The sequence below is a fragment of the Sinocyclocheilus grahami genome, unplaced genomic scaffold, assembly GCF_001515645.1.
Source record: "Sinocyclocheilus grahami isolate Dianchi unplaced genomic scaffold, SAMN03320097.WGS_v1.1 scaffold170.1, whole genome shotgun sequence".
Classification (NCBI taxonomy): domain Eukaryota; kingdom Metazoa; phylum Chordata; class Actinopteri; order Cypriniformes; family Cyprinidae; genus Sinocyclocheilus; species Sinocyclocheilus grahami.
In genome coordinates this window covers 1,823,149-1,850,924 of record NW_015505349.1, presented here as the reverse complement: position 1 = coordinate 1,850,924, position 27,776 = coordinate 1,823,149, and the positions used below count along the sequence as shown (strand labels likewise).

Here is a 27,776-nt window from a genome sequence, read left to right as displayed (position 1 = left end):
TCTGCTTGGCGACAATATCATGAATTTTTCCCCCCCCCGCTTATACGGCTGCAAGAATACAGGCATTGTATTTTGCAAACAGAGCGGTCACAGTTATTTAACCTCTCCTCCAGGAAAATCATTACCAGGAATTATGCCCATTTGAACCTCAGAGCCATTATCCCTGAACAGCAGACAGAAGCCCTGCTGCCTTTTATGTGTCTTGACATTCAGGCCACGCCACATTTGAGACCAACATATGTGATCTTTTAAATCATGTAACGTTTCTTTTTTCCCCTGCATGCCCTATTTGAAGTGTCCAGCTGCTCTTTTGATCTCAATGGGGTCACTGTTCACATGATGTGAGCACATCATCTTTGTTTATAACAACCGTCTTTTTTGTCAGTGACATACACTATGCTAACCAACTCATTGAAAGCATCAATATACAGTATTACTCAAATAATAGTATATCAATGTATTTGCTTTGTAGCTAGTCTGGGAACTTATATCATACTATATGGTCACCGTGATTTTGCCAATAAGACATGTTCCTGGATCAACATCTTTTGTTGATCCTGGACCAACATTACTGTCCAAAATACAGACTTAACCCAATCCCTACCCCTAAACCTAACCTTACCCATAATTTATTCCTAAAATCAGAGGGAAATGATAGCTGATTAACAAGGATGTAGAAGCACCTAATCCTAGTTGTAAGCCTAAAACTGACATTTCCTGAAAAGTTATCCCTCAATTCTGATTGGTTGATTGGAATGATGTTGAACAAGGATGTTGATCCAGGAACATGTTGTACTTGGTCAAATCCCGCTCACCCATACTATATGATCATTTTTGTCAGATATTTTATTGGTGAGCTGACATACTAATGAAATGCAGGCTTTGCAAGCCGTTTAAGAGACTTAGGACTCCTCTCTTTCAAGTAGATTACAGCAGTACTTTCAAGATTTGCAATAGCTGCCCAAAGACATTACTAAGATGGACAGCGAGTGGACTGTTTTAAAGGACTTTAATAAATGAGCCCAAATGCCTTCAGTGTAATGCAATTCAAACTAAATGTGTCATGCCATCAGATTGCCTTTGAATGATCAGTCGAGGTCATTGGGGGCATCCACAGCTTGATGCAAATCATTTAAAAATGCAAGCTCGACATAGATGCTTAAAGAAACTCATCTTGAGGCGCTTTACGCTTTGATAGATTTCTTGGTTAGGAGAAATCTGAGGTACTTATGTAAATCGCATTGAAGTAACCCACTCTTACCCAGAGGCGGTGCTGCTGAATGAGCACAGAGGGGCCCTATTCAGAGCTGTGGGCGTCATTCACACCTGAACTCAGCAGACATCACAGCTCGTAAGTTCTATCTCATTACCTTGCCATTCAAAACATCATCTCTGCTCAGAGGCCTCCAGCCGTTCACCTGAGGCTTCACTCAAAACTCCTGCAGTGTGTCCTGAAAGTCATGGATAATAAAGATGCTGTCACATTCCCCTCAGTCTCAGAATGCAAAAATGTGTTTAGGTGCACCTACCAGGGCTGCATGTGAGCTTTGGTTCCATCATACAATATGTCTGACAGACAAATTGTGGTAATTGTTTACATTTACTAAAACATTTACTCACTGTCTTGCATTGGAATAAAATCTTGAAATAAATTAATTCAAATTAAAGTATTAGACATGACTCCATTTTAATGTGACATCAGAATATGAAGATTTAAAATAATACAATACAATTATAAATATAAAATAACAAACTAATAAAATCATTACAGAATGCACCAAAGTCTAAAAGAATATTGTGAAAGGCATTTGATTATTTTTGCAGCAAGGGGGTTTATGAACCCATTTGTTTCATTAGCTTACAAGAAGAATGTTTATTACGTACAAGAAGAAACAAAATAAAGTACTTTATGCTACAAGTTGCTGAAAATGACCCATATGTGCATTTCAAAAGGAAGTATGCACACTATTAATAGATCTAATGGACATGGTGTTTAGTATTCAATCTGAGAGTGACTGACAGGAGAAGCAGAGGGGAGGCTGTGAAGTGACAGGGTGATGTTTCTGTTAGTAGACCTGTGTTTGTCTCTGGGGCTCCAGTATGATCCCACTGGAATCCTGAATGCAGGAGAAAGCAGCACGAGGGATTTTCTTTACATTGATGTAGTTGTACTGTAAATGGACAGTTGACAGTGGAGAATCCTCAGTCCTCTTAAACTTACAGATAGATTTCACTGGGACAGAGCTGAAAACACAAAGCCATACATATTACTTTTCAGGGATGTACATATTTTCATAATCATTCCTTTTGTAATGTTTTCAATTAAAATACCTAAACATCATTTTTATTTAAACTTAGAAAAATCTAAAAAGCAAATGTGTGCAATAAATAAAAATATTCCATTTGGGTGAGGAACATGTCTTCTCCAAAAAAAGAAAAACTTCTAACAATTTTCAATTAAAGTTATTTAACTATAAATGTTCATATATTTATAAAACAAGACAAAAATGCTAATTCAGAAAACGACTGCAGTGTAGTTATTGATCGATTCTTAAAGAGTGTTTCTAGACCTTACTAATTCAAGAGCTGTTTAGAGAGTAGAGATATGCATCCTTGTAATTACTGGCAGACCCTTAAGCAAGCACACAAATATTTTAATTAGTGCAGTTCATGTAGTTCACTCTGGAGCTTGGAGCTCTCACTACATCAGCTGCGATATTGGTTGCACTACAGTCTGCGGGTACAGACAAGCTTAAGCCTTTGAAATGCAAACTAATACAAAAGAAAGAGTGAAATTAGTAAGTAATAAATGAGAGAGAATGCAGAGCTGAGTCTGAGCAGGAGAAAAAAATCTAAAGAGAATGAGGATTTCAAGAAATAACAGGACAAAGTAGGAGTTGAGATGTGATTGCTGGCATAAGGTTGAGAGGGTTTCACAAATGGAGGTCGCATCATTTGGGCATGTAGAAGATTAACACTATGGTTCTGTTCCAAAACCTAGTGACTTACTAGACGGCAACTGTGCTCCATATGCAAATATTATTCTAAACATTATGCTGCCTTCTCAGATACTTCTCAAATTCAAGTTCATTCTATGTCTTTTTAAAGAATTAGGCATTCCAGTATGTACTGCAATGAGCACAGGACAAATGTTCTTATAACAACATTGTTATTCAGTACTGCAAAGTTGACACTACTTTGAGATCACTTGAGATTCTATGACAGTTAAGATGGTGCCTTAGAAGGTAGCAGTCTATGTAGGGCATAGGCAATGAGGCTTTAACCACTTTAGAAGCAAAGATTGCGGGCGACCTCAGATTAATGTTGTACAACATTCACAGCATGTTAAAACATCACACTCTTACTTGATCTGGACAAACTGTGTATCATGAGATAGGTTTAAGACTCCAGCTTCGATATCTGACCACTGTGTTAAGGAACAGAATTTAGCATACATACCTTATACGGTTATGGTCTAGATGCAGTAGTTTGAGGTTCTTGAAGTGGCGCATATTGTGTGGCACCCTCTCAAACCTGTTGTTGTCCAAGTGTAACTCCACCAGAGTTTGATAAACACCACGAAATGACTTCCCCAGCACGCCGTGCTCTTCTAACAGGTTGTGGGAGAGGCGTAGGGACTGTAAGCCTGGGCGGAGGTGACTCAGTGAGTATGGAGGAATGGAGTGAATGTGATTGTGCTGCAGGGAGAGTTGGCGCAAGGCCCTGGGCAGATCTGAGGGCACCACTGCCATCTGGTTATGGGACAGGTCAAGAGTTTCCAGCTTCCTGAGAAAACAGACAGAGGTGTGGTGTTACATCATGAAGTGTATTAGCGCTGGGCAATATAACCAAACTCTCAAATCACAATATGAGTAATTTTACTTCACGATTACTATATATAACATACAATACGATACACTAATATTTCTCATTAACTGAAGCCAGTGAGCTCTATTTTTAGTTGTCAATGACTTAGTGCTTTTTAACAAATCATTCAATGATTCAAGGGATCATTCATAACACATAAATGAAGTTAACTTTACATATTTTTGCCACCTACTGCTGTGAATATGTAATCTGAAGACATAGTCACTGAACTAATTATTGACAAAATCAGTGGGCAAATCTGAACAAATCTTTTTGGTGAATGGATTTTAAAAAGTCAAGACTTTGGGATGAATCAAAATCCCCACCACTAGTAAGTAGCATGAACGTTATAGCCATAGACTTCACACCAAGGACGATACCTATAAAGATAACGATAAAGATATAGTTCTAAAAATCGTTCTCAATATTAAATAATAGCAGAGTCCACACTACAACTATAACGATAAAGACAAAGTGAAACGATATCGTTGGAATCACTTTCAAAACGATTTTTCTCCAGATGAAAGATAAAAAAATTGACACCCAATCAGAATCCATCCTGCTGTAACGAGCTCAAGAATTTAAAGCGGCAGACGCTCGTGCGCTTAGAATAAACAGACGATATCGTTCGCTGGTGTGGATGCTGTTATCGTTCTTGGTGTGAACGGGGCTTAACAGTGGTTCTTAATTCCAGTCCTCGCGGCCCCCAAACTCTGCACATTTTGTATGTATATCTTATCACTTGAGACATTTGTTCTATTTGACCGTAACATACACTTGTTCTAACCATCCAATACCAGCATGGACTACTGGAATTCATGCTTGTCTAAGCATGTCTGTACAATACAATACAATTTGTATTTGTGTAAACAATGTTAAGAGTATTTTTGATGGTAAGTATACATTGGTTGCACCATATGTAGTGGGTTTCTCTCAAGTGCTGGGGGAGCTTGTGAAGTTTTCTGCAGTGTTTGCACGGAGAACGGGCCCCATGGCAGGTCATTAACCCAGCACAAGACAGCTAGAGCCAAAAAAGCCTGTGTGTCGACTTTGTATTTGTGTGTGTGTGTTCTGTGAAAGCACAGGGGGGTTTGGGGGTGGAAGATTTCGAGAGTGTGAGAGAATGTCCTAAAAGTCATGGTAGTGTAAGAGAGGCTTTTGTGTTTACTGAGATGGGTCTGGAGGAGGCAGCTGGTGTAAGTTTACAATGTTCGTCTCAGCAGGAGTCAGGAGCACATTTCCTCTGCCTCCGTAACACTGACGGCTGCCCAGTCCACCAGTGTGCTAAGCAGGAATAAGGGTCTCATATTGCAATGACTGTTATTATTACATCAAAAGCTAGTGACCTCCATGTGGATTTCATTCACCCAACAAGTTCTGATACTGACCTTGAGATGAGACTTTAGATGTTGCAGACTCAATGTCAATCAGAATATCTGGCAGTGAATGTAGCTGACAGAGTTCCAGAGAGGAGCCCTGAGCTATTATGTTTAGTTCTAGTTTGAAGTAAAATAAAGTTATCGGTATCGCATCAATGTATATTTTGAGATATACATTGATGTCAGATACACTGTTAATTTATCACAGAATGTTTTTGCCCGAAGCAGTTTTGTGTTTGTCTATAACACTGTGTCAGACATTTGGAAAATCTAAAAACTTGGTTCTTCTTGCCTAGGGCACAAAGAGGGTCAAGACTGCCACTGGTGACCCTTAAAAAACAAATAATGTAAATGCATGAGGTTCCTGCTTTTTGGAAATAAGTGTTAATGCTAATAAATAGAGGGAATTTTCCCCCTTCTTTAGGAGATTTTCATCAACAGTTGGGTTGTTAAATAAACCCATAAATGTTTTGTGCATGTGCGCAATGGACCACTGTCACAAGAGAGCCAACATAATAATTTACAGCCAAAAAGACACACTCACACACATGCATATATATCCATATCCAACATACCCTTATATACGCAGAATATATATATATATATATATATATATATATATATATATATACTTTATTATTTTTATATTTACTATTATTTATATTACATATTTATTATATATTAAGGTTTTATGTATTGTTAGCTTATTTTTATTTATATTATATTAGCAGTCTGAAAATCCACAATTAAGCTGACCAGTAGAAAAAAAGTATTTCACTGCCTGAACTATATCTAAAAGCAATTACCATCGTAAAAACTTTTAAACGTGAAATACCAGATACCATCTGAGTGACAAAACTGCCATAAAATACAATTTTGTAAAAAAAAAAAAATATTATTCCAGACCACAATAAAGCAGTTTTAGGATTATTGGCTTCTGATGTCTGAGTCAGATTTATATACTGACATTGTTCCCACACAGATTCCCCCCACCGACAAGCCAATAAAGGTGGGCATCCTCAGGGAGCACTCCCATAATGAGAAGCAGAGAGCACGGCTGCCACCTCATGTCCACAGGCACACCGATGCCAGCGTTGCACAACCACCCTTACGTAACCTGGCACGCAGGACAGGAAGACCACTGTCACGACAAGGCACATTTTGTTAGATCTCATGTTATATCATGCATGCGGGAGACCCAGGCACAGCTAAACTCAGCCCCTTCATTTAGGGCACAATGATTTGAACTAGCAAGAGCGAGCAATGGCATAATCATCTCCAGCTGTAATTCGTGCTCTTTTCCTGACATTATTCACAGAACAGGTTTTGAGGTTTTTTTCACACTTTAAAGAGTGTATGGCATTTACATGTATGCGTGTGTGTCTCTTCATATCTGCACAACCGCTGGCTCTTGGTTGTCTCCTCAGGCAGAGACACTTTATATAACTTCTTATGAAATCAGAATGTGAACTTCTTGGTGAAACTGCACTAACTTGCGTTTTTGTCTGCCTGTGTGAGAAAACAAGCAGTGCTTGTCCTTTGTTTCACCCCCCTGCCTCATTCTCGTAAGCTCAGTCCAGCCAGCGCATCAACACTGTCCTCACATCCATCAAAATCCTCTGTCTCAGGTCATCGGCCTGCAGAGGAGCCCTCTCCCAGCACACCCTGTTCTTCACCCTGAGAACCAAAACAACCCTCCAGATGACAGGGGACCTGTCGTGTCAATGCATACACACACAAAAATGTGTGCACCTATATAAACACACAGGCATATGAACACACAGAGCACAGCGGTCCTTCAACCCCAAGTTGCACAGCTTCCCATGACATTTGACTGTGTATTGCAGACGTGGCGTCACTGGTCAGAGATGTGTCACTTTTAAAGTAAATTTAAAAGAATCTTATTAGCAGTTCTACTAGAGCTTCTCCTCTAAGGGAAATAAACCATGAAGGTTGTTCAGTGACACTGAAAACTGTAATTAGATTTTAAAGGCCTGGCACTTTAAAAGAGGAGGACAGAGCCATAGGCGGAGGGTGAACCAACTCCAGGGTAAGGCTAAAAGCAGCCAAATCTATTAACTACTAAACATCTTAAACCCGTCTTTTTAGGCAAGAACCAGACATGGGTGTCATGTAGGCTAATAAAATATGTTTAATGGGACTGAATTTGTATTTAACATGATTACAGTTTAATAATAACATTAGAAATTGGTAATTATAAAACGTTTCCTTTCCAAGGTTATTCAAACAGTGAATAAATTATTATACAGAAAGTGACAACATTAACTTTGATCTATTGAACTTTTGATCTTTTAAGCACTCTCAAAAAACAAAATGATCGTTTTAATCACTGAAGCTGTCGACACTGTGAAACGAATCTCTTACGTTGTACTTACATCTGCGCTTTGTTGTTTATGATGAGAAAATAAGCGGAATTCAGTCAGCGAACGCGCGCGCACTCAAAACTGAGAACGCCTCTGATTGGCCATTGCATTCCTTAGCTCAACGGAATCGCATGTGATTGGTTATAATGCGCGACACTGTAAAAACGCCTAAAATGAAATACGGTGCAACATTAGCCGTTCTTAATTTAATGCCGCAATCGACACTTTCTAATCATTTTCATTTTGTTAGCAACAGACGTAATAGATTTAATTTGTTTGCGCAGGGGCATTTTCGTCCAATTTAGTGGCATTTTTGCCCCAACTCGCTGTGGCCCCCTGCCTTACACACGCTCGGCCTATGGACAGAGCTCAAGGAGGCGAGGTCCGTGAGGACATTAATATACACATAGTTCAAGCAAAAATGAAAATCCTGTCACCATTTACTCACCCTTATATCTTTCCAAACCATTACAAAAAAATTTTTTCAAAACACAAATTAAGATATTTTTTAATTAAACCTGAAAGATTTCTGTCACTCCATTGAAAGTCCATGCAAGTAAAACTTTCAATGTGCTAAAAGGTCATAAAGGCATCGACAGAAAGCTAGAGCAAGTGTAAATGCAGAAACAAATACAGAGAGAAAAGGAAAAAAGTTGCCTTTGTTATATGCTGAGGATCTGTAATGCCGTTAGCATTTCCAATCATTTCAATAGCAGTTCTGGCACAAGACCCCCAGAAGCAAGCAATTTGCCATCTTTTTGGGCCACAGATGTTTTTTTGAGCCAATTGTCTCAGCTGGAAATGTCATGTGACTGATCACAAACAAAATTCAAGAAAATATTGTCATGGCTACATCTTTATGTATGTATGTATGTAGAATATGCAGCTGGGCTGCTTTGAGAAATGGAGTGTTGAGGAGGTGTTGATGGAGCTGGGATTTACAGTGCTATTTAGACTGGGTCCATGGTGCCAACTGGGACATTATTTGGGCTCACAGGCACTCATAAAGGCTGAAGAAATTAAAGCAGACAGTAAAAGTCTTGCCTTAACAAGATAATAGCATGGTGCTGCAGTGTTTGGGTAGATCACAGGATCCCACACATGAATGCATGCACACACACACATCTATAGTAACAATTAACAGCAGCAATTTGATGACAATATGACATTATTTTTTAAATAAAGAGCCTCTAAAGTTGAGCTGATGGTTGATCAAAGCTCACTTGCATTCATTGCAGCTAATTACAGGTTACCTTAAAAAGGCAGCTGGAAAGTAAACAGTGCAACAGCCATGGAAGCAGTTCCAGTGATAATGTCCACTTTCCTGGTATTGCAAAAGTTGATGAGCGTGAATAGAAAGAAAGAGAATTAGGAGTTCCTGCAAACCGCTTTAAATGGCACTGTTTCAAAAAGATCTGCAACTTGCAAGAAAAGAAAATGAGGAAAAGATGTTAGAGATGAATAATGTAATAGTATGATTTGCTGACGGTATGAGAATCAGTGTGAGAGAGGGGGTGGAAAAGACAAAAAGCTTATGGAGCAGAGAAAGTCGTAATGGAAGGTCTCATTTCATTTACTTTGGTCTGTTTCTCACATAAAGCTATTGTATAACATCAGAAGACTTAAATATAAATCATATGTGGTTTTTTATGTTAATGTTGTGGTGCTTTTGTCCTTTTAGAAACTTGAAAGCTCCATTTCACATTCATTGTAATTGCATGGTGAATCGTGGCCAGTGATTTAAAATATCTTCTTCATAAAGGTTTGAAACAACAGGAGTAAATGACTGGATTTTCATTTTTGGATAAACTTTGGGTGTCTCTTTTAGATATTTTTAAAAAAATTTAGGTACTAATTAATAAATAATCCTCTTTATTACTCATGAAATTAAGCTTGGATTTCCAAACAGCTGGGACATGGTAGCAGGGCTCTACTGTTTGAGTTTGAGACCCTTTTATCTCCCAAGAGAATTCAGGAACATTTTGATCTGTGTTGTTTACGTTCCGCCTTCGGCCAAGGCAGCAAACGCCGCGGGCGTTATAAGAGACTGTATTCAAACCCAACTTCAATCAACACCAGGAGCGCCGGTTTTTATTCTTGGTGATTTTAACCATTGTAAATTAGTGTCACGAATCCGGTCCATGAACTTTCCTTTTCATTGACTCTCGCACCACACAAACTGTTGCATAGCACCCCGGACTACATTTCCCATCATGCATTGCACTGATTGCACTCAGCACGAATTGCACACACCTGTTTACACTGATTGCACCCAGCTGTTTCATATCACTCCCTCACTATTTAACACTCACTCTGATCCCTTCCCTCTGCCGAGTATTGTTTCAGCATTTATCACTCTCCTAGAGATAGCTACCTTACGGAGCCCTTGTCATAGCCTTAGCCCTAGTCGTTTGCCTTAGTCTTAGCCCTAGTCGTTTGCCTTAGCCTTAGCCCTAGTCATTAGCCTTAGCCTTAGCCTTCCCGGTTTCTGATCTTCGCCTGGTTCCCTGGATTCACCCCTTTTGTCTTGCCCCTTTTGATTCTGTCTGCCGATCGTCGACCTGTGCTAGCCCTAGGACTATTCTTGTGTTTTGCCCACCATATACCTGTTTGCCCTCATCTGACCCATGCCTGCTGTATGACCACGTCTCTGTCTGTGTCTAATAAAGCTCTGCGAATGGATCCGAAAGTCTCACGTCTCGTCAGCCCCGTAACAATTAGAGACAGTTCTCTCCGGGTATGAACAGTGTTAAAGACAACACAAGAGAAAATTATGTTTTAGATAAATGCTATGGGAACATAAAAGAGGCATACACATCCAGACTAAGGCCTCCTTTATCGAACTACGATCACAACACTGTGTTTTTAATTCCGACATATAAGACTCTGTTGAAGAGATACAAACCCGTGGTGAAAAATGTTAATGTGTAGTCAAAGGACAGTGTTGAAGCCTTGACAGGTTGTTTTCTTTGCACTGATTGGGACATTTTCCATAGTGATGATATTGATGAAACTACTATGGTAATGACAGATTATATAAAATTTTGCACCGATAATGTGATACCCAAAAAGGAAGTGATCATTTTATGCTAACAATAAACCTTGCATAACTAAAGAGATCAAAGACTGTATTAACAGGAAGAAACTGGCTTTTCGCAGTCATGATTGTCTTGGAGTAAGAGCTGTTCATAAGGAGTTGAATGGCTTACTAAGAGATGCCAGGACGAAACATAAAGAACTCCTGGAGAACAAGCTGAGTATGTCTAATCCTAAACAGCTGTGGGACTCTATGAAATCTATAACTAATATGCAGTCTTATATACTGTTAAATACTGTTTCTATTTTTGATGACTTACAGAAAGTGAATGATTTAAACTATTTTTATCTAAGATTTGAGAAGCATGGGCATATCTCTGGGAATAGTATTGGTGTAAGGGATTTTTCTCCCGATATCATCAAAGATAAGTTATTGATTCATCCGAAACGGATTAATTTCTATTTTAAACATATCTGTTCAAAGAAATCGGCAGGCCCGGATGGAATTTCTCCCTATATTGTTAAGTGTTGTGCAGATGAATTGACTCCAGCTTGGCTTCCTATATTTCAACAATCTTTGGATTCAGGTATTGTTCCCAGTTTGTGGAAAAGAACATTGATTATACCTGTTCCTAAGATAGCTAGGCCTTTAGAGAATAATGATTTTAGACCGGTTGCATTAACATCTGTGATTATGAAATGTTTTGAAAAGTGTGTTGTATCTATGTTGAAAGCAGAGGTTGCTAGTAATCTAGATCCTTTACAGTTTGCCTATAGACAAGGGAAAGGAACTGAAGATGCTATTAACAGCATTATGCACTTGATTTTGAAGCATTTAGAAGATCCTAAAGCTTATGCTCGGTTACTGTTTGTTGATTTTGCTCCGCTTTTAACACGATTCAACCGCATGTGTTAATTGATCAAATGAAGCAGCTGAGTGTAAGTGGTACTATTCTTTTTTAACAAATAGTACTCAATATGTAAAGGTAAACAATCTTCTTTCATATCAAAATAGTAGTACAGGTGTTCCACAAGGCTGCATCAGTTCACCTATTCTTTTTACAAATGAATGCTTAAGTAGGCATTCACAAAATTGTATTTTTAAATATTCAGATGACACAGCCATACTAAGTCTACTCCATGTGCATGACAATATTAGCACTATTTACCAGTCAGAGATAAGTCAGTTTGTTGACTGGTGTGATAAAAATGAGCTAATAATAAATACAAAGAAAACGGAAGAGATTGTATTTGATCCAAAATGTATAGGTGACCATCGCCAAGTGGTTATACATGATCATAATATTATTCAGTCACAGTATTTGGGCGTTTACATAGATAGTTCACTTACATGGAAAACACACATTGAATGGGTTTGCACTCGACTACAACAGAGATTGTATTTCTTATGTAGGTTACGTCTCTATGGAGTAAACAAGAATCTTATGCTGCTGTTTTATAAAGCTGTTTTAGAAAGTATTGTTAGGTATGGTATCACAGTGTGGTTTGGTAACCTATCAGTACAGTTTAAATCTAAGTTGATGCACCTGTTATTGACAGCATGGAGAATTGTTGGGCATGATGAACATTTTAACCTTCAAGATTTATATGAGGAATGTGTTCTTAATCAGGTAGAGAGGATTCTTGGTGATCAAACTCATTTCTTGTATTTACAATATGAACTAATTCCCTCTGGCAGAAGATATAGAATCCCAATGTGTAAGTTAAATCGATATAAGAATTCCTTTGTACCTGTATCGGTGCAGTTGTGTAACAAGAGTTCATCTTGATTTTATTTTCTTGATTTTACTTAATTTTGTTTTTATATGTTTATTGTATGTCTGCAGCAACATGTAGTCCATAACAATTTTCCTCTTGAGCACAATAAAGTATACTACTACTACTACTACTACAACTACAGTGCGACCATTTCACTACTGCGTGCAACTATGAAAAAATATTTAGGAGCACCAGTGTGACTGACCCGATCAGCATATTTGTGTATGTGCTCAGGGGGGTGTCAAAGGTTTCTACGTGTTTTTGCAGCTTTGAGTAATGTATCACAGACATAACTGTTGATTCCTTGAACACAATTTTAATCAGAATCCACTCACTGCTCAAAACACTGGCATTTTGTTCAGTGCTGAGTTCTGCAAACTCACAAATGATCAATAAGATCTTCATTGTTCAGTGCAGGGAGCTTCGTTGATTATGGAACTTTGTGAGATCGCGATGAACTAAGGAGAGTGACAGCTTTAATAATTAATAAAGGAGTTTGCAAATGTGATACTGATTTAGTACAACAGTTCAATAAACAAGAAGTTAATGTTAAGTGACTTACATTCTCTGACTATAACACTATTGCCTGATTTTGCTCTATTTCGTCAGTGAAAATAGTTTCAAACAAAGTCGCAGTTGAGCCGCTGCACATCTCCCAGCAAACACAGCAGTGTTTTTAGTTTATGAATGAACATGCATTTTTAAATAAATCTAGTGAGTCGGTGATTCATGATTTCCCATTCATAAAGACAGTCACTTGCTTCATTCCTGAAAGAGTCAGCTGTTCGAACAAATCAATTGAATGAATGATTCAGTAATAAAGTGACTTGCCACCACATACAGTTTTAGTTTCATTTTTTAAAAGTATAATTTCAGTTATTCAAATCATTTAATATTTCCATATTCAAAATTGTATATTTAAAACATCAATCTCAACATGAATTTTTGAATTTAATTGCACTCATGTCACCTCTGAGCCTCATTATACGTCTGAAAATACACCTACAAGCCACTTTTGTGTTCTTCTGTGCCACCTCTGTATTACAACTTAATTTTGTTAATACTGATTTGTAAATTATTCTTCTTATTCTATTCTTTTAATTAGAAATGTTAAAAAGCTTATAAATATACATTTTTGAATTTGACATAAAAGATGACACTTGTAATAAATTTAGAAAAATGCCATTACAAAGGTCAAAAGAAAAAATGTCACCTCGTATGCCGGGAAGGTTGATTTTTGATCAGAATTTTTGATTATTGATCAGAAGGTGCTCCTAAATTTTTTTAATGAAAAGAAAGTAAGCATAGGACCCTGTGTATGTGTGTTCTCGGCCTTGTTTTTCTAACGTCACCCCATCACTCAGTGTGTTTGACAAGGTAAAAGGTAAAGTGAGTGATGAGTGGGCTCTCTGTCGCTGAGGATGAGTGAGGTGAGACCTTGGAGAAGCACATCTACTATGGTAGAATCGAAACTATGAGGCAGATGCAGGCTGACAGCAGATCCAGAATAAATGATCACCCTCCTTCAACTGATTCTGATGATGATGAACACAGGTTTTTGGAACCGTGTTCTACCACAACACATTTAGCAATAGGGTGGGTTAGACTGTTCTCAGCATGTCTTTTGTGCACCATCTAGTGGCTAATAAGGTAAATGTATTATTGTATATACATTTATAATTTATATATTTATATACATTTAAAAATATATTACAAGATATTATGTGAAGTATTTCATATAGAAATATGAATACATAGATGTATTTTTTTATTTTTTGTACAATTTATGACAAATCATGCACTAAATATTTTTGGACCCCACTGTATATATATAGAAATATGTTTTTATATAAAAATAATGATTTGATTAATTTGATCATCTATATTAAATATACATTACATAAAATATTTTATATAAAATATTGGTATATAAATAAATATTTTATACAATTTATAACAAAAATAAAAAATGTTGAAGCAGATTACCATTCCAGAAGCAATAAACATATCTATAAAGTGCATTAATAATGTCCAAAAAGTGCATGTGAGACTCACGGCAGGTTGATCCAGGCCTCAGGGTAGATGCTGTTCTCTTTTAGGAGGTTGTGACTGAGATCTAACACCTTCAGGTGGACACACTTATCCAAAAGCCTGTCCTGCACCTCCACTATTTGATTGTCCTGCAACCTCAGGTCCTGCAAATACACCAAGATTATCAAAATGTAGAAACCATAAACCTATACAGAGAAGCAGGTGACTGAAACATTGGCTAGGTTGCAGAACTGACCTCTATAGATGGGGGCAAGTCTGCTGGGATAGCACTGAATCTGTTTTTATTCAGTCGTAAAAACTTGAGTGCCTTCAGAGGTTTGAAAGCCCAGGGTGCAATGCTGCCCTCATAGAGAATGTTTCCTGTCAGTTCTAAGACTTTTAGGTTAGGCAGGCCTGCAGAAAACAAAATGTTATTATTAGTAACTTAAGTTAAAGGTGTATCAGTAATTTATTTTTATTTTGAAATATCCTAGACTTATTCTGACACCTAATGATGTGGATGTAACAAAAAAAAAGTTTTCAGTTGTTAAAGGGGTCATATGATGCGATTTAATTTTTTCCTTTCTCTTTGGAGTGTTACAAGTTTTTGGTGCATAAAGAAGATCTGTAAATTTGCAAAGACTAAAGTCTCAAATCCAAAGAGATATACTTTATAAAAGTTAAGAGTTAACCACGCCTACCTAAAACGGCTCGTTCGAACACGCCCCCACATGTCTACCTCACTATGTGAGAAGATTTGCATAACGCCGCCCAAATGTTCACGCAAAGAAAGAAGGCGTAACTTTTATTCTCGCAGTAGTATTGTTGCCGCTGCCGCCATGTCCTGAAGACGCTGTGTGTTTCATTGTGAAAGCGAAACTACTTTGTTTGGTCCGCTTCGTCATGCCTGGAGCTGATCCGTGCTGGTCGCTGAGGAAATACATCAACTTAGTGCTGTGGATCGCCGGCACATTTTATGGAGGATTGTTTACTGATCCTGGGAGAGTAACGTTAGACTAAAATGCCGGCAGTTCTGACTCACGTAAGTACGTTTTCTTTTATCATTTGCCACTGATGATTCAAACGCGAGTTTTGGCCAGTGTGGAGTAGCACTTGTTGTTTGTCATTTCTCTGATCACAAATGCAGACAGGGTTTTATGTTTACGTGGCACGATGCAATGCAACGCAATGTGTAAAAAGACAGTATAAGTCATGATAATCAGTAATTATGTCCCCACTGGATGCAACAAATGCTTCGTTTATAATGGGTTTTAATGTTTTTGTGTCGTCGTCTGGCTGGGACACGGCATCACAGTATGGTGAGGGGCGTAACATTTCCGTCTCACGCTTGAGGTATTCAGCCAATCACAACACACTGGATAGCTGACCAATCACAGCACACCTCGCTTTTTCAGACCGATGAGTTTTGTAAAAATCAACGCGTTTCAAAAAGGCGGGGCATAGAGGAGAAACAATAATGTACAGTATGTGGAAAATAATGTGTGTTTTTTTTTTACTTTAAACCGCATAAACACATTTCATTACACCAAATATACAAAATAATGTTCTTTTTAGCAGCATCATATGACCCCTTTAAAAATTATTGTTCAAATGATCTATTAGCAGTCAGTCATGATTTATTTAAGGCTGGAATACGCTACATGACTTTTAAAATCTGAACAGATTTTAAAACAATAGGCATTATACCAACTTTTTAAATAGTTACAGTTGAAAAACTGTGCTTCATACACTAAACAATGAACAGACTACCAGACTTTCAAGTTGTTCCGAACACAAAAAAAACTGTTGCTATGAGAGACAAGTGACAAATTAAAATATTATGTGTCACTATATAGGCTCAAAATATAAAACATGTTTGATTTCCTCCGACTGTATGGAATCATCGTCTGAAGATAAAAAAATCGGAGTCTGCTCATCATATACAACATGATTTTCTGTGAAATCTGTCAGCTCAAATCTGCAGACTGTCTCTGACTTTAGGCATCTAGCGTCAACTTTTTCAGACTGTAAATCGGGGCAAAAATCAGCAGTGTATTCCAGCCTTTAGGTGTATCTTGAGAACAAAAATGTCCAGCAGCAGGGAAAAGAGCTTTTATTCAGCTAATGATATGAGATTAGATTATATCTCCTGTGAGTGTAAATTATTTAAAATATCTTTTTCAAAAGTACTACTCAAAAGTACTTTTTTTGAGGGAAAAAATTTACAAAGAACTGAACTGAATAAACTCGTGTTTGTGCAGCTGGCATGAAAACAGCACAAACCTTTGAAGCTGTGTGAAGCCAGTTGGTTTATTTTATTGTTGTTTATCTTTAGATCCTCCAAAGAAGATGGCAAGCGTGGAATTGTTGTAAGTTCATTGCTGTCAAGTTTCAGACTCTTCAGCTTTGTCAAATTCTGTTAAAAGAGCAGAAAAATGCTTGTCTACTTTGTACTTTGTGGTTACATCCTGTCTGTTTTGGGCCTAGGGAATTATGAGCCTAAATTTGAACACAGCAGTGTTTCCACTGTGCCTACCACCAAATGAAAAGTCTCATTTGCACATGTTTGTCCAGTTATTTTAATGTTAAGACATGTATTTCAAACATTGCTGCCCCAGACTATCGGACCTGCCTGACTCCAGCTTCTTCTCATTTGTGGAACAACATAAATACTGTTGTGCACTGTAAATTGTGCACTCATTTCCCTCAATAAAGAGCATTTACTCTTTATGCTAATTTCACCGACATTTCACACAGTGGCATTTTCCTCTGGTCAAACTGCGGTTCCTATTTTCATGCTGCTGAGTTTGCTTTGGGAGTGGTGTGTTTGGTCTCTTCTTAAGGTCTCCTACTGGGAAATCCGGACTTATCTTGGCTGAACTTATGATTAGCAGTTATAATTTGAAACTTTTAATTTGTATGTTTTTGAAAATCCTGACTAGGATGGAATTATTTTTAGATTTGATGTAGACATGTACAGTACATACACTTTAAAGATTATAGGAGTATATAGCTGGTGTAATTGAAGGGATAAAAAATGCCAGTACCATGAAAAGACTTTGGCCGAAAGAAGAGTCGTCCAGCTTGTTCAAACTTAGGTCAAGCTCTTCAAGATTTGGCAGTTCGGAAAAACCACGAGGAGGAATTCTTGTTAAGTTATTTCCTGTACGACAGCACATTGGTTAAAATGTTGAATGGCTGTGCTTATTACAAGACACAAGCAACATAAACTATAGAGCATCTCAGCGATGCATATACTTTTGTTGGATCTTTCAGCCTTTCCAAACCTTACCAGGCAGTTCAAGGATGGTGACTTCCAGGTTTGTGATGACTGGCAGGTGGGACAAGCCAATCTGCTTGCAGGATATTCGACTTTCTGCCAGTTGGCAGCCTTCTGGTAATGAGTCTTGGGTCGAAGTGCTGTTAGATGCATCATTCTCCTCCTCTTCGGCTGCCTCTTCTTCCTTTCCCTCCTCCTCCTCTTCTTCTTCTTCCTCCTCCTCCTCTTCTTCTTCCGCATCATCATCATCATCTTCTTCTTCTTCTTCATCATCCTCTTCCTTTTTCTTTGCTTTCTGTTCTTCCCCTTGGTCCATGAGGCGTCTTTTCTCCTCCCTGAGTTCCCTCAAGACTGCATTTAGTTTCCCTGCGGCTCCGCCCCATCTCTCCAACACAGCATTGAGCTCCACCCACACAGCCTCGGTTCGCCCCATGACTGACTGATGGGACACACAGAAGGAACACAGCAGGAATCGAGCCCATTAGTGACACAGGAATGAACAGAAACACGCTTAACAAACTAAACAAACTAAATATAGTGGACAAATAGCACAGGCAGAAATAAAGGAGGTGGAAAATGAGAGGCTGAGCATTAAGGCAGGATGCAAAAATAGACTTATAATTAGCATTTATGGTATGGTTGTGCTATCTTGGACTGCCAGAATACACATACTTGTTCCACTGTAACAACAGTAGCAGCCATGTGCAGCAAACAGGCATTACTATAGTACACAAGTATGGTCATGAATTCAATATTTACTGTTTTCTATTTATTTCACCAAACTTTGATGTTAGAAACCTGATTGGTTTGACTCCAGAAATACAAACTCACCTGCGTATCTGTGGCAGTGTCGCTTACTTGCCTTGTTCTTTGTGCTTCATTGGTTCTCTTTTCATCTGCTAATGCAGCCATGATTCAACACAAGAATAACAAAATCAGTTAATTCAGAACCATGTGTGAAGCAACAGCTGCACTGCTGACAGAAGAAGCTACACATACACTACCATTCAAAAGTTTGGGGTAAGTTTTTCTTAAATAAATTACTATTTTTATTCAGCAAAATGCATAAAATTAATCAAAGTGACAGTAAAGATTTTTACAGGGTTTTACATTTCAAATAAAAGCTGTTTCTGCAAAAAAAAATATTAAGCAGCACAACTGTTTTCAACATTGATAATAAGTAATGTTTCTTGTGCAGCAAATCAGCATATTCGGAATACTGGAGTAATGATTGCTAAACATTCAGCTTTGCCAACACAGGGATAAATTACATTATAAAATATATTCAAATAGAAAACAGGTATAGAACATTGTAATAGTACTGTATTTTTATGCAAAACCTTTTTCAAAAATATTTTTACCGACCCCAAACATTTGAACAGTAATGTATTGTACTGTATTGTGCAATGTAACGTATAGTGGATCATGTTCATAGATGTTGTGAATAACTACACCTGTGATTACTCTTCTAGGACACCTGTGGGAACTTGAGGAGAACGACAGTAACTTTTACCTAAAATTACCTTTAAGACCAAGTTATTGTACATTTGGAAAATATATATAAAAAAATTTATTAAAAAAATTAGAGAAAAGCCATAATTTCTTTGCAAATACCATCTGCTTTCATATTTTGTTATCTAATGCAATACAATTCATCCATTTTAAATGAATTGTCATTAAGTATTAAAATAATTTACTGTAGGTTTCACACACATGGCCAAATATTTAAGGAACTTTTCAACAATTTAAACTATTTTGTGGTAGATACAGTCTATCAAAAAAAAAAACTGTAAAGGAAGTTGCATTTACCTCTCTTTATTTCTATCAAAATATTCTTTGATTCTCTGTAACTTTAGTTTAGAACTTTATCCTAGTTCAAAAACACTTCAATAAACATTAACAAAGTATAACAGACACCACAAACTATTCACAGTGGTCTTGTCTGACCATTCCTGGGACTGCATCCTGTGTCACTGCTCTTGAAATTATAATTGCTGATCTACTCACTAGGTGCAGATGAAGAATCCAGTGGTTGATGCTGTGAGGATGAAACATCTGTCTCAGGTGAAAATGTGATAAGTGAATTCAGTTCATTCAGGACTTCTCCTTCCACAGATAAAGCTCCAAAGAACACGAAAAACACCAAAAGAGCCTGCATGATTCTGATCGGATCTGTTCAGATGCTCCCCGTGTACCTGCAGGCTCACCTCTAGCTGCCCTCTTAAATTCCCTCTTAGTCAGCAGTGAGAAAGAGGAGGAGGAGGAGGAGAAAACAGGGAGGAGATGGTTAGACATGTACAAGGACCTTCATTGCCAGGAGTTCACAAAAATATCAACTCCTCCTTATAAAGTCAACGGTTGTGCCACTGCCAACAAACACTAGAGTTCGGGACAGAAAGAGAGAGAGAGGCAGAGGAATGATGGTCAATGTCAGTCACGTCATACCACAATGACAAAGTGTTCACACCTTGTAGCACTTGAGATGGACAAATGAGAGAGTTATCCAAACAAGAGGGCAGCGAGCGAGCAGCCTGACTAAACCATACAGAGATATCTCTCCGGCTCCACGTCTCATCCTCAACATGTTCCTGCCTGGCATGCTGCCATTAGCATGTATGTAAGAAAAAGTAAAAGACCTTGCCAAAAGAGAAAGACATGGTTCTCTAACTCATAAAACAAACAGATGGAGGCAGACAGGCATACAGACAAATGCTATGTGTTTTCAAAGCATACAGTTACACACTCCTCTCGTTTATGGAGATTATCGGCTGGTTTATATATAGTGTCACATTTAAAATGTCTGAATGTCAAAGAATTCGATAATTAGACTGCAATGCTTGTGATTACTTTAAAATAAATTCCACTAGGTTAGATATTTTGTTTTCGAGACCAATGACATTCATACATTTTACGTTTGGCACCAGTGTCCAAATACGTTTTTGTGTAAAAGTTCTGTAAACACTATCTTTTTAATTTCACTCATTAGTGTGAAATCAGAGATTTGAGAAATCTGTGGGGGAGGAAAGAAGGATGTTTTAAAAAAAAGCCAGATTTTCAGTTGAATGAGGGCCTCACAGACACATACAGTGCCTTGCGAAAATATTCATACCCCTTCATTTTTTTTCACATTTTGTTAATGGGATTTGTATGGGATTACTTTTTTCCCACATCAATCTACACTCCATACACCATAACTGTAAAGCAAAAAACAGGTTTTTAATATCTTTGCAAATTTATTAGAAATAAAAAACTTAAATGATTCCATTGCATAAGTATCTGGGACAGTTGAAATTTTGCTCAGGAGCATTCATATTGCTCGTAGATGTTACTACACTTTAAGTGAAGTTAGTCTGTGGCAAATTCAATTGAATGGGTATGATTTGCAAAGGCACACACATTTTAATAAAAGGTCTAACAGCTGATAATGCATATCAGAGTAAAAACCCAGCCCTGAGGTCAAAAGAACTGCCTGTAGAGCTCAGAAACAGGTTTGTGTCAAGCCACACATCTGGGGAAGATTTCAGAAAAAAAATCTGCTTCATTGAAGGGTCACAGAAGCATGTAGTCTCCGTTACCCTTAATGGAAGAAGTTTGAAACAACCAGGACTCTTCCTAGAGCTGGCCTTCTCGCCAAACTGAGCAACTGATGGAGAAGGGTCTTGGTTAGCATGGTGACCAAGAACATGATGGTCACTCTAGGTGAGCTCCATGATCATATATGCGGATGGGAGAAATCTACAGAAGGACAAATATCACTGCAACACTCCACCGATCTGGGCTTTATGGCGACGTGGCAAGACTCAATCCTCTCTTTAGTGAAGACACATGAAAACACACTTGGATTTTGCATAAAAACTCCTAAAGGACCCCCAGACTGTGAGAAACAAGATTATCTGGTCTGATGAACCTCAATTCCAAGCATCATGTTTGAAGGAAACCAGGCACTGCTCATCACCTAAAGAGAACCACCCTAAAAATAAAGTGTGCTGGTAGCAGCCTCATGCTGTGGGGCTGTTTTTCAGTGGCAGGGACCGAGGGACTCGTCAGAGTAGAAGATAAGCTCAAAGCACCAAAATATAGAGATAGCCTTAGAACCTGAGCTTGAACCCAATGAATTATTTCTGGAGAAACCTGAAAATGTGTGTCTGCCCCCATCCAACCTGACAGAGCTTGAGAGGTGAAGAGGTGAGGAGAAGAATGGCAGATAATTGCCAAATGATGATGAGAAAAGCTTGTTGCATCAAACAAAAAATACTTGAGACTGTAAAGGTGCTTCAGCTAAATATTTAGTTAAGGGTATGAATACTTATGCAATGTACTTATTTCAGTTTTTTTATTTTTAATAAATTTACGAAGTTATGACAATTCTGTTTTTGCTTTGTCAATATGGTGTATGGAGTGTAGATTGGTGTGGAAAAAAAGAGTAATTTAAAGCAGTTTAACATAAGGCAACAACATAACAAAATGTGAAAAAAATGATACTTTCGCAAGGCACTGTACAAATAGACAAGCTCTCAGGGTCACAGTGTATAGGGAGAGATTGTTTGCATTTACATTCACACCATAAAGTATCACTGCACAGCGAGATATTGCCTTGCGACTGTTTAAATTTGCTCAGACAACATGGGATACAAAATGGGCAACAACTGTGTACGTTGACATAGGAAGCATATTTTTTATGTGCACACCTTGAGGCATCTTCATACCTCTTTTTCAGGTTTCTTACCAGTTTTAATCTGATTGGCATTATATATCAGATATCATTACAAATTTGAATTCATATTATTATATTTTTAACTTAATTTTATTAAAAGCGAACATACAAAAAAAGTTTATAAATTACAATTTTGTTTTACATTTTATTTCAGTTTTAAACATATTAAATGTTTATTTTATATATATATATATATATATATATATATAAACCACTAAAAGTATAGACAATTTAATTGTCTTCACTTTCAAACATGTCCATTTCTCCCAGTAACTTAAAAGAAATTAAAGCCCTTAACATTGTTTTTGTTTGATTGTTTAATACATAATTTACTGGGAAAATACATTTTTTAGCCTAAATAACAATTTAAATAGTAACTCAATATGCAGTTGCACAAAATTTAAGCTACCCATTTTTAAAATGACTTTTTCTAATATTCTCCCTTGACAACCAAGATCCCTTTTAAATGGATGACCCTGTATTTCTGTCCAAACAAACTGTGGGTAAGAGTTAGACAGTATCTGTAATTTTATGCTATCTGGCTAAACCACTTTGCCAGACTGCTGCTCCTTGTACAAATATCTGTCTGTAGTGAGTCACTGGTGTGAGTGTGTTCTGCTGACCTGTCCGGTGTCCAACCCCACTTTATCCTCATTGTTCTGTCCAACACACGCCTTCTGAACCTCAGTGTTTCAGCTGTTACATGTTCTCAAGATGAGGTGGTTGTGTCATTGTATGCTGGTCATGGAGAGAGCTGCTGAGAACATGGGCAGAGAAAATGCAGCAAAAGTTTATAAATTGTGATGGCAAAATTAACCACAATCCTTACGCTTCCATACTTATTATGAAATAATACCACTATTTGTCTATTGTACGTGTTGAATTGTACGTGTGTGTGTTTTGTAATCTCTTACTTTAATAGTCTTTTAAGGGAAGGTTCATGGCTAGTTGGTGGTTCTTAATTTAGACCAGAGGGATCCAGAATAGCATAGTGTATCATTGTGATGTCAGCACCAGAGGCATTAGTCTATGCTGGAAGCTTTCATGCTGCTTGTGGCAGCAACCATGATACTGATGCAGTCTGATTTTGACATAAAATACTGATTGATTTGTAGAGAAAGATAACGAGGGGGGAAAAACCCAACAACAAATGATTCTGAATTATAAGATTGTTGCAAACACAATAAGATCAGAAATTGACATATCACTTTCAGTCAGGACTGATGTAATAATTCACAAATTAAGTTCACATATTTTCAAGCAGCTCAAGCAAAAGATATGACTTGAGTGCTAGGTTCCCTTCTCTGGACTTAATTATAGAATAAAGGTGGAATAGTGGTGCAGAGGTGCCACAGTGAAGCAGCTGTTTATATATCACTAGCCTTGGGACTGAATAATTAGATGTTTCCTCTGAGCTTTCATTCAGAACTGCATCTAAAAGAGTTACTTGAGCCAAAAACCTGTGATTCCTTTTAGCTATGATGGACATGAGAAAATGAATGGATATAAAGAGCATCCAAACATCTGAGAACTCTAGTGAAACTCCTCATTTTGCATTTTTCTCATTTAAAACAATACTTTTCATTGCAAATTAAATTGTAGAATCAAAAATCAGAGTTAACTAAAAACTATAGTTCTTTTTAAGTTTGGTTATCCAGTCCCATATTTTCAATGTGGTTCTTTGACTAAAGGAAAAACTTTGAAGGGAATTATTAATGTTCAGTCCTTTAAAGGACCCACACCTTCAACAACCCCAAACATTGGTTAAGATATAATAACAAGAAGTGCTATTGGCCTTTTTGATTATAGTAATTTCCTACACACATAGGATCAGTACCTGCCACAAGAATGTAGTCGTGATGCTGCTCAACAATGATTGGCAAATGCAGGTGACCAATGGATAAGTTTAGAACTTGATAACTCAGGCTGCCAGGGAGACCAGTGCCAAGGACTTATTGTCATAACTCGAGTTATCCTGCCTGTTGTCTCTGACATTCCTCCTCTATTTATAGCCCGTACCATCTCTAACCCCTTTCTGTCCTGCTTCTTTTCCTTTTTCACCCATCCGTCGCTCTCTTATATAGGAAAGGGGAGTGACAAAAGGCTTTGTCTTTTATGGGGCCATCCATTCCAGCCATAAAGGCCAAGGCAGGTGGCCCTAGGACTCTTTGTCCTGTGTCTGCCGTGAAGAGGGGAGTGCTGGGTGACAGGGCTTCAGTGCTGGATTACCTGTGAGGAGTTAACAGACAATTTCAAAAAGGAAACCTCAAACCCAGGACAGCCATGGATGATGTATATAAAGCAGCGGTAAGTTATGAATGCACTAATTATCAGCATTTCATTCCACTCAGGCTGCCTGAATGGAGAGTGACCCTGTAATAACGAGTCCCATAAGTTGTTTCGCATGAATGTGTCAGCTAAATGATAAATTAATAAATGTTCAAATTTAACCGGTCCTTGACCATTTCCTTCCTCTGTAAATGACAGATTTTAGCATTATAACTAATAATCAACCAAATCAATCTGTGCACTGTCGGGGTAGTTAGCTCTCAAGGTTAAATCAATAAACGGGAGATGGGACAGCAGAAGTTTGGGGCCCTTTTGAGGGCACAGGGCACACCATCAAAATGGATTTGGTCAAAAAAATTTAGCAACAAAACCAGTGTAAGGTTTAGATTTAGCATATCCCGTAATAGGTGGTGAAATAGAGAAGGGTCACAGTCAGTGAAGCTAAAGCATTTCAGAATGGGGCAGAGGGTGTCTGGTGTCTGAAGAACATTACACGAGTGACAGCTATCATTCCTGTAAAGAATAGATGTTGGCCAGTCTCTGTCGAATGACTTGCTATACAGTCTTACAACATATTGTATTTTTAGCTCAAAGTGTACTAGAGCAAAGGTTTGAGCTCTCTTTTCCGCCTAACAGGTAGAGAACTTGACAGAAGAACAAAAAAATGGTGAGTTTCTACTTTTAATCTGTCAGTTTGAACATAAAGCTGCATGTATTGTGATGTACCACAATGTCAACTCTCTTATAAACTTAGAAATGTTACTGTGTGACATTTGCACTGCTATCTGACTGCGCCTGGCAGAGTTCCGCGCTGCGTTCGATATCTTCGTGCAGGATGCTGAGGATGGCTGTATCAGCACTAAGGAGTTGGACAAGGTGATGAGGATGCTGGGCCAGAACCCCACTCAAGAAGAGCTGCAGGAAATGGTAGATGAAGTAGATGAGGATGGTATGTTGGATTTTAGTTATATCATTCATATTCATGTGTAGTTTATGGCAGCAATTGGGATTTCATTGGTGATTGGACTCTGTGGGTTGTAGGAAGCGGGACAGTGGACTTTGATGAGTTCTTGGTGATGATGGTGCGCTGCATGAAAGAGGAGAGCAAAGGAAAATCAGAAGAAGAGCTGGCTGAAGTCTTCCGCATGTTTGATAAGTATGAAGTGGATTTCTTTTCAAAGCATATTGTAGTGTATATCACATTACCTCCTATACTAGATATGTTTTATCGTTGTCTCTTTAAGAAATGGAGATGGTTACATTGATTTACACGAGCTGAAGAACATGCTGGAGTCGACAGGTGAGGCCATCACTGAGGACGACATCGAGGAACTCATGAAGGACGGAGACAAAAACAACGACGGCAAGATCGATTACGATGGTAAATGCGTGCTCAAAACATGGTACACTTATGAATATTTAGGCAAAAATGACCCATTTCGAAAATTAAAATATGTATTACTTTTAAAACCAACAGAGTTCTTGGAGTTCATGAAGGGTGTCGAGTAAAAATGCCGCCTGACGGATCCAAAAGACCAGTCATTTCATTCCCTGACCCAGTCCATCTCTCTGGCCTCACCACATGAACACTCAGTTGGGAAGCACAGAAAATTATCTGTATTTCATATATTTCTGTAATTTGTTTAAATTAGTAAATGGTGTCATGTACTGCTGCCCAAAATAGTAATGTTATTTGTGCTCAAGTAAAAACATTTTGTGTACAGTTGCACCGTTTTTTTCTTTCCCTAGCACATATCTTTTTTTATCATTTAACACCCCAATGAAAACAGATATTGGGGTTTTGTCTTTAAATTGAGGTAAATATATATAAACAGTAACAAACATAAAGTGTTGTAATTGATATTAGCCATAGCTCAATTAGACACACCCCTATTTCTATAACATACTCGCCTGTCAAGAAGAAACATTTATTAGTGTAAGATTTTGTTGACAACCGAGAAATTGTAAACATTTTGCACCTTCCAAACTAATGAAAACCAGTCATTTATTATAGATCAGTGTTTGTCACATAACTTTAGGTTAAAAAAAAAATCCTAAAAATCATTACTCCTCTTAAACTACACAGATTTTTGTCCAAACAAATGCCCTCTTCGGCCTCTTGCATGAGAAACTCAACTGCCAGCAACTAGCCAGTACCAAAATCAAGATTTATGATTATGGTTTAACTAAAGGCTCCAGGCCTTTTGCATGCATGCATGCATTATATATATACAGTGGGGAAAATAATTATTTGATCCCCTGCTGATTTTGTAAGGTTGACCACTTACAAAAAAATTAAGGGTCTATAATTTTTATGGTAGGTTTATTTTAACAGATAGAGACAGAATATCAACAAAATAATCCAGAAAAAACACGTTATATAAAGGTTATAAATTGACTTGCATTTCAGTAAGTAAAATAAGTATTTGATCCCCTACCAACCAGCAAGAATTCTGGCTCCCACAGATTGGTTACCTTAGTCCTGTCACTTTAAGAAATTACTCCTAATGTCATCTTGTTATGAGTATAAAAGAAACCAGTCAATAGAATGTGTATCTTCCATTCAAACCTCTCCCACCACCATGGGCAAGACCAAAGAGCTGTCAAAGGACGTCAGAGACAAGATTGTAGACCTGCACAAGGCTGGAATGGGCTACAAGACCATCAGCAAGAAGCTTTTTGAGAAGGAGACAACTGTTGGTGTGAATATTCGGAAATGGAAGAAATACAAAATAACCATCAATCGCCCTCTGTCTGGTGCTCCATGCAAGATCTCGCCTTATGAGGAAAGGATGGTCATGAGAAAGGTGAGGGATCAGCCCCGAACTACACAGGAGGAGCTTGTTAATGATCTTAGGCAGTTGGGACAACAGTCGCCATGCAAACCATTGGTAACACACTACGTTGCAATGAGTTGAAATCATGCAGTGCCCGCAAGGTCCCCCAGCTCAAGAAGGCACATGTACAGGCCCGTCTGAACATCTAAATGATTCAGAGAAGGCTTGGGAGAAAGTGCT

At 37.9% G+C, this 27,776-nt stretch overlaps 2 protein-coding genes across 2 annotated transcripts; one reads left to right on the top strand and one right to left on the bottom strand.

Annotated features, from left to right (window-relative positions):
- Positions 1–2,059: 2,059 nt before the first annotated feature.
- On the bottom strand, positions 2,060–20,238 carry LOC107593446 (extracellular matrix protein 2). Its single transcript, XM_016283173.1, has 10 exons — positions 20,224–20,238; positions 19,764–19,988; positions 18,588–18,655; positions 17,769–18,195; positions 17,524–17,639; positions 16,760–16,892; positions 14,733–14,890; positions 14,501–14,640; positions 3,460–3,786; positions 2,060–2,244 (listed from the first exon to the last, which is right to left on the bottom strand). The coding sequence occupies exons 2-10, from the start codon at positions 19,912–19,914 to the stop codon at positions 2,067–2,069; spliced, it is 1,698 nt and encodes a 565-aa protein (XP_016138659.1). The 5' UTR covers positions 19,915–19,988; positions 20,224–20,238; the 3' UTR covers positions 2,060–2,066.
- A 4,352-nt stretch (positions 20,239–24,590) lies between these two features.
- LOC107593406 (troponin C, slow skeletal and cardiac muscles-like) lies at positions 24,591–26,485 on the top strand. The gene is made up of 6 exons (XM_016283121.1): positions 24,591–24,777; positions 25,396–25,426; positions 25,562–25,708; positions 25,801–25,915; positions 26,004–26,140; positions 26,237–26,485. Exons 1-6 carry the CDS (start codon positions 24,754–24,756, stop codon positions 26,266–26,268), a joined length of 486 nt encoding a protein of 161 aa, XP_016138607.1. The 5' UTR covers positions 24,591–24,753; the 3' UTR covers positions 26,269–26,485.
- The last annotated feature ends 1,291 nt before the right edge of the window (positions 26,486–27,776 follow it).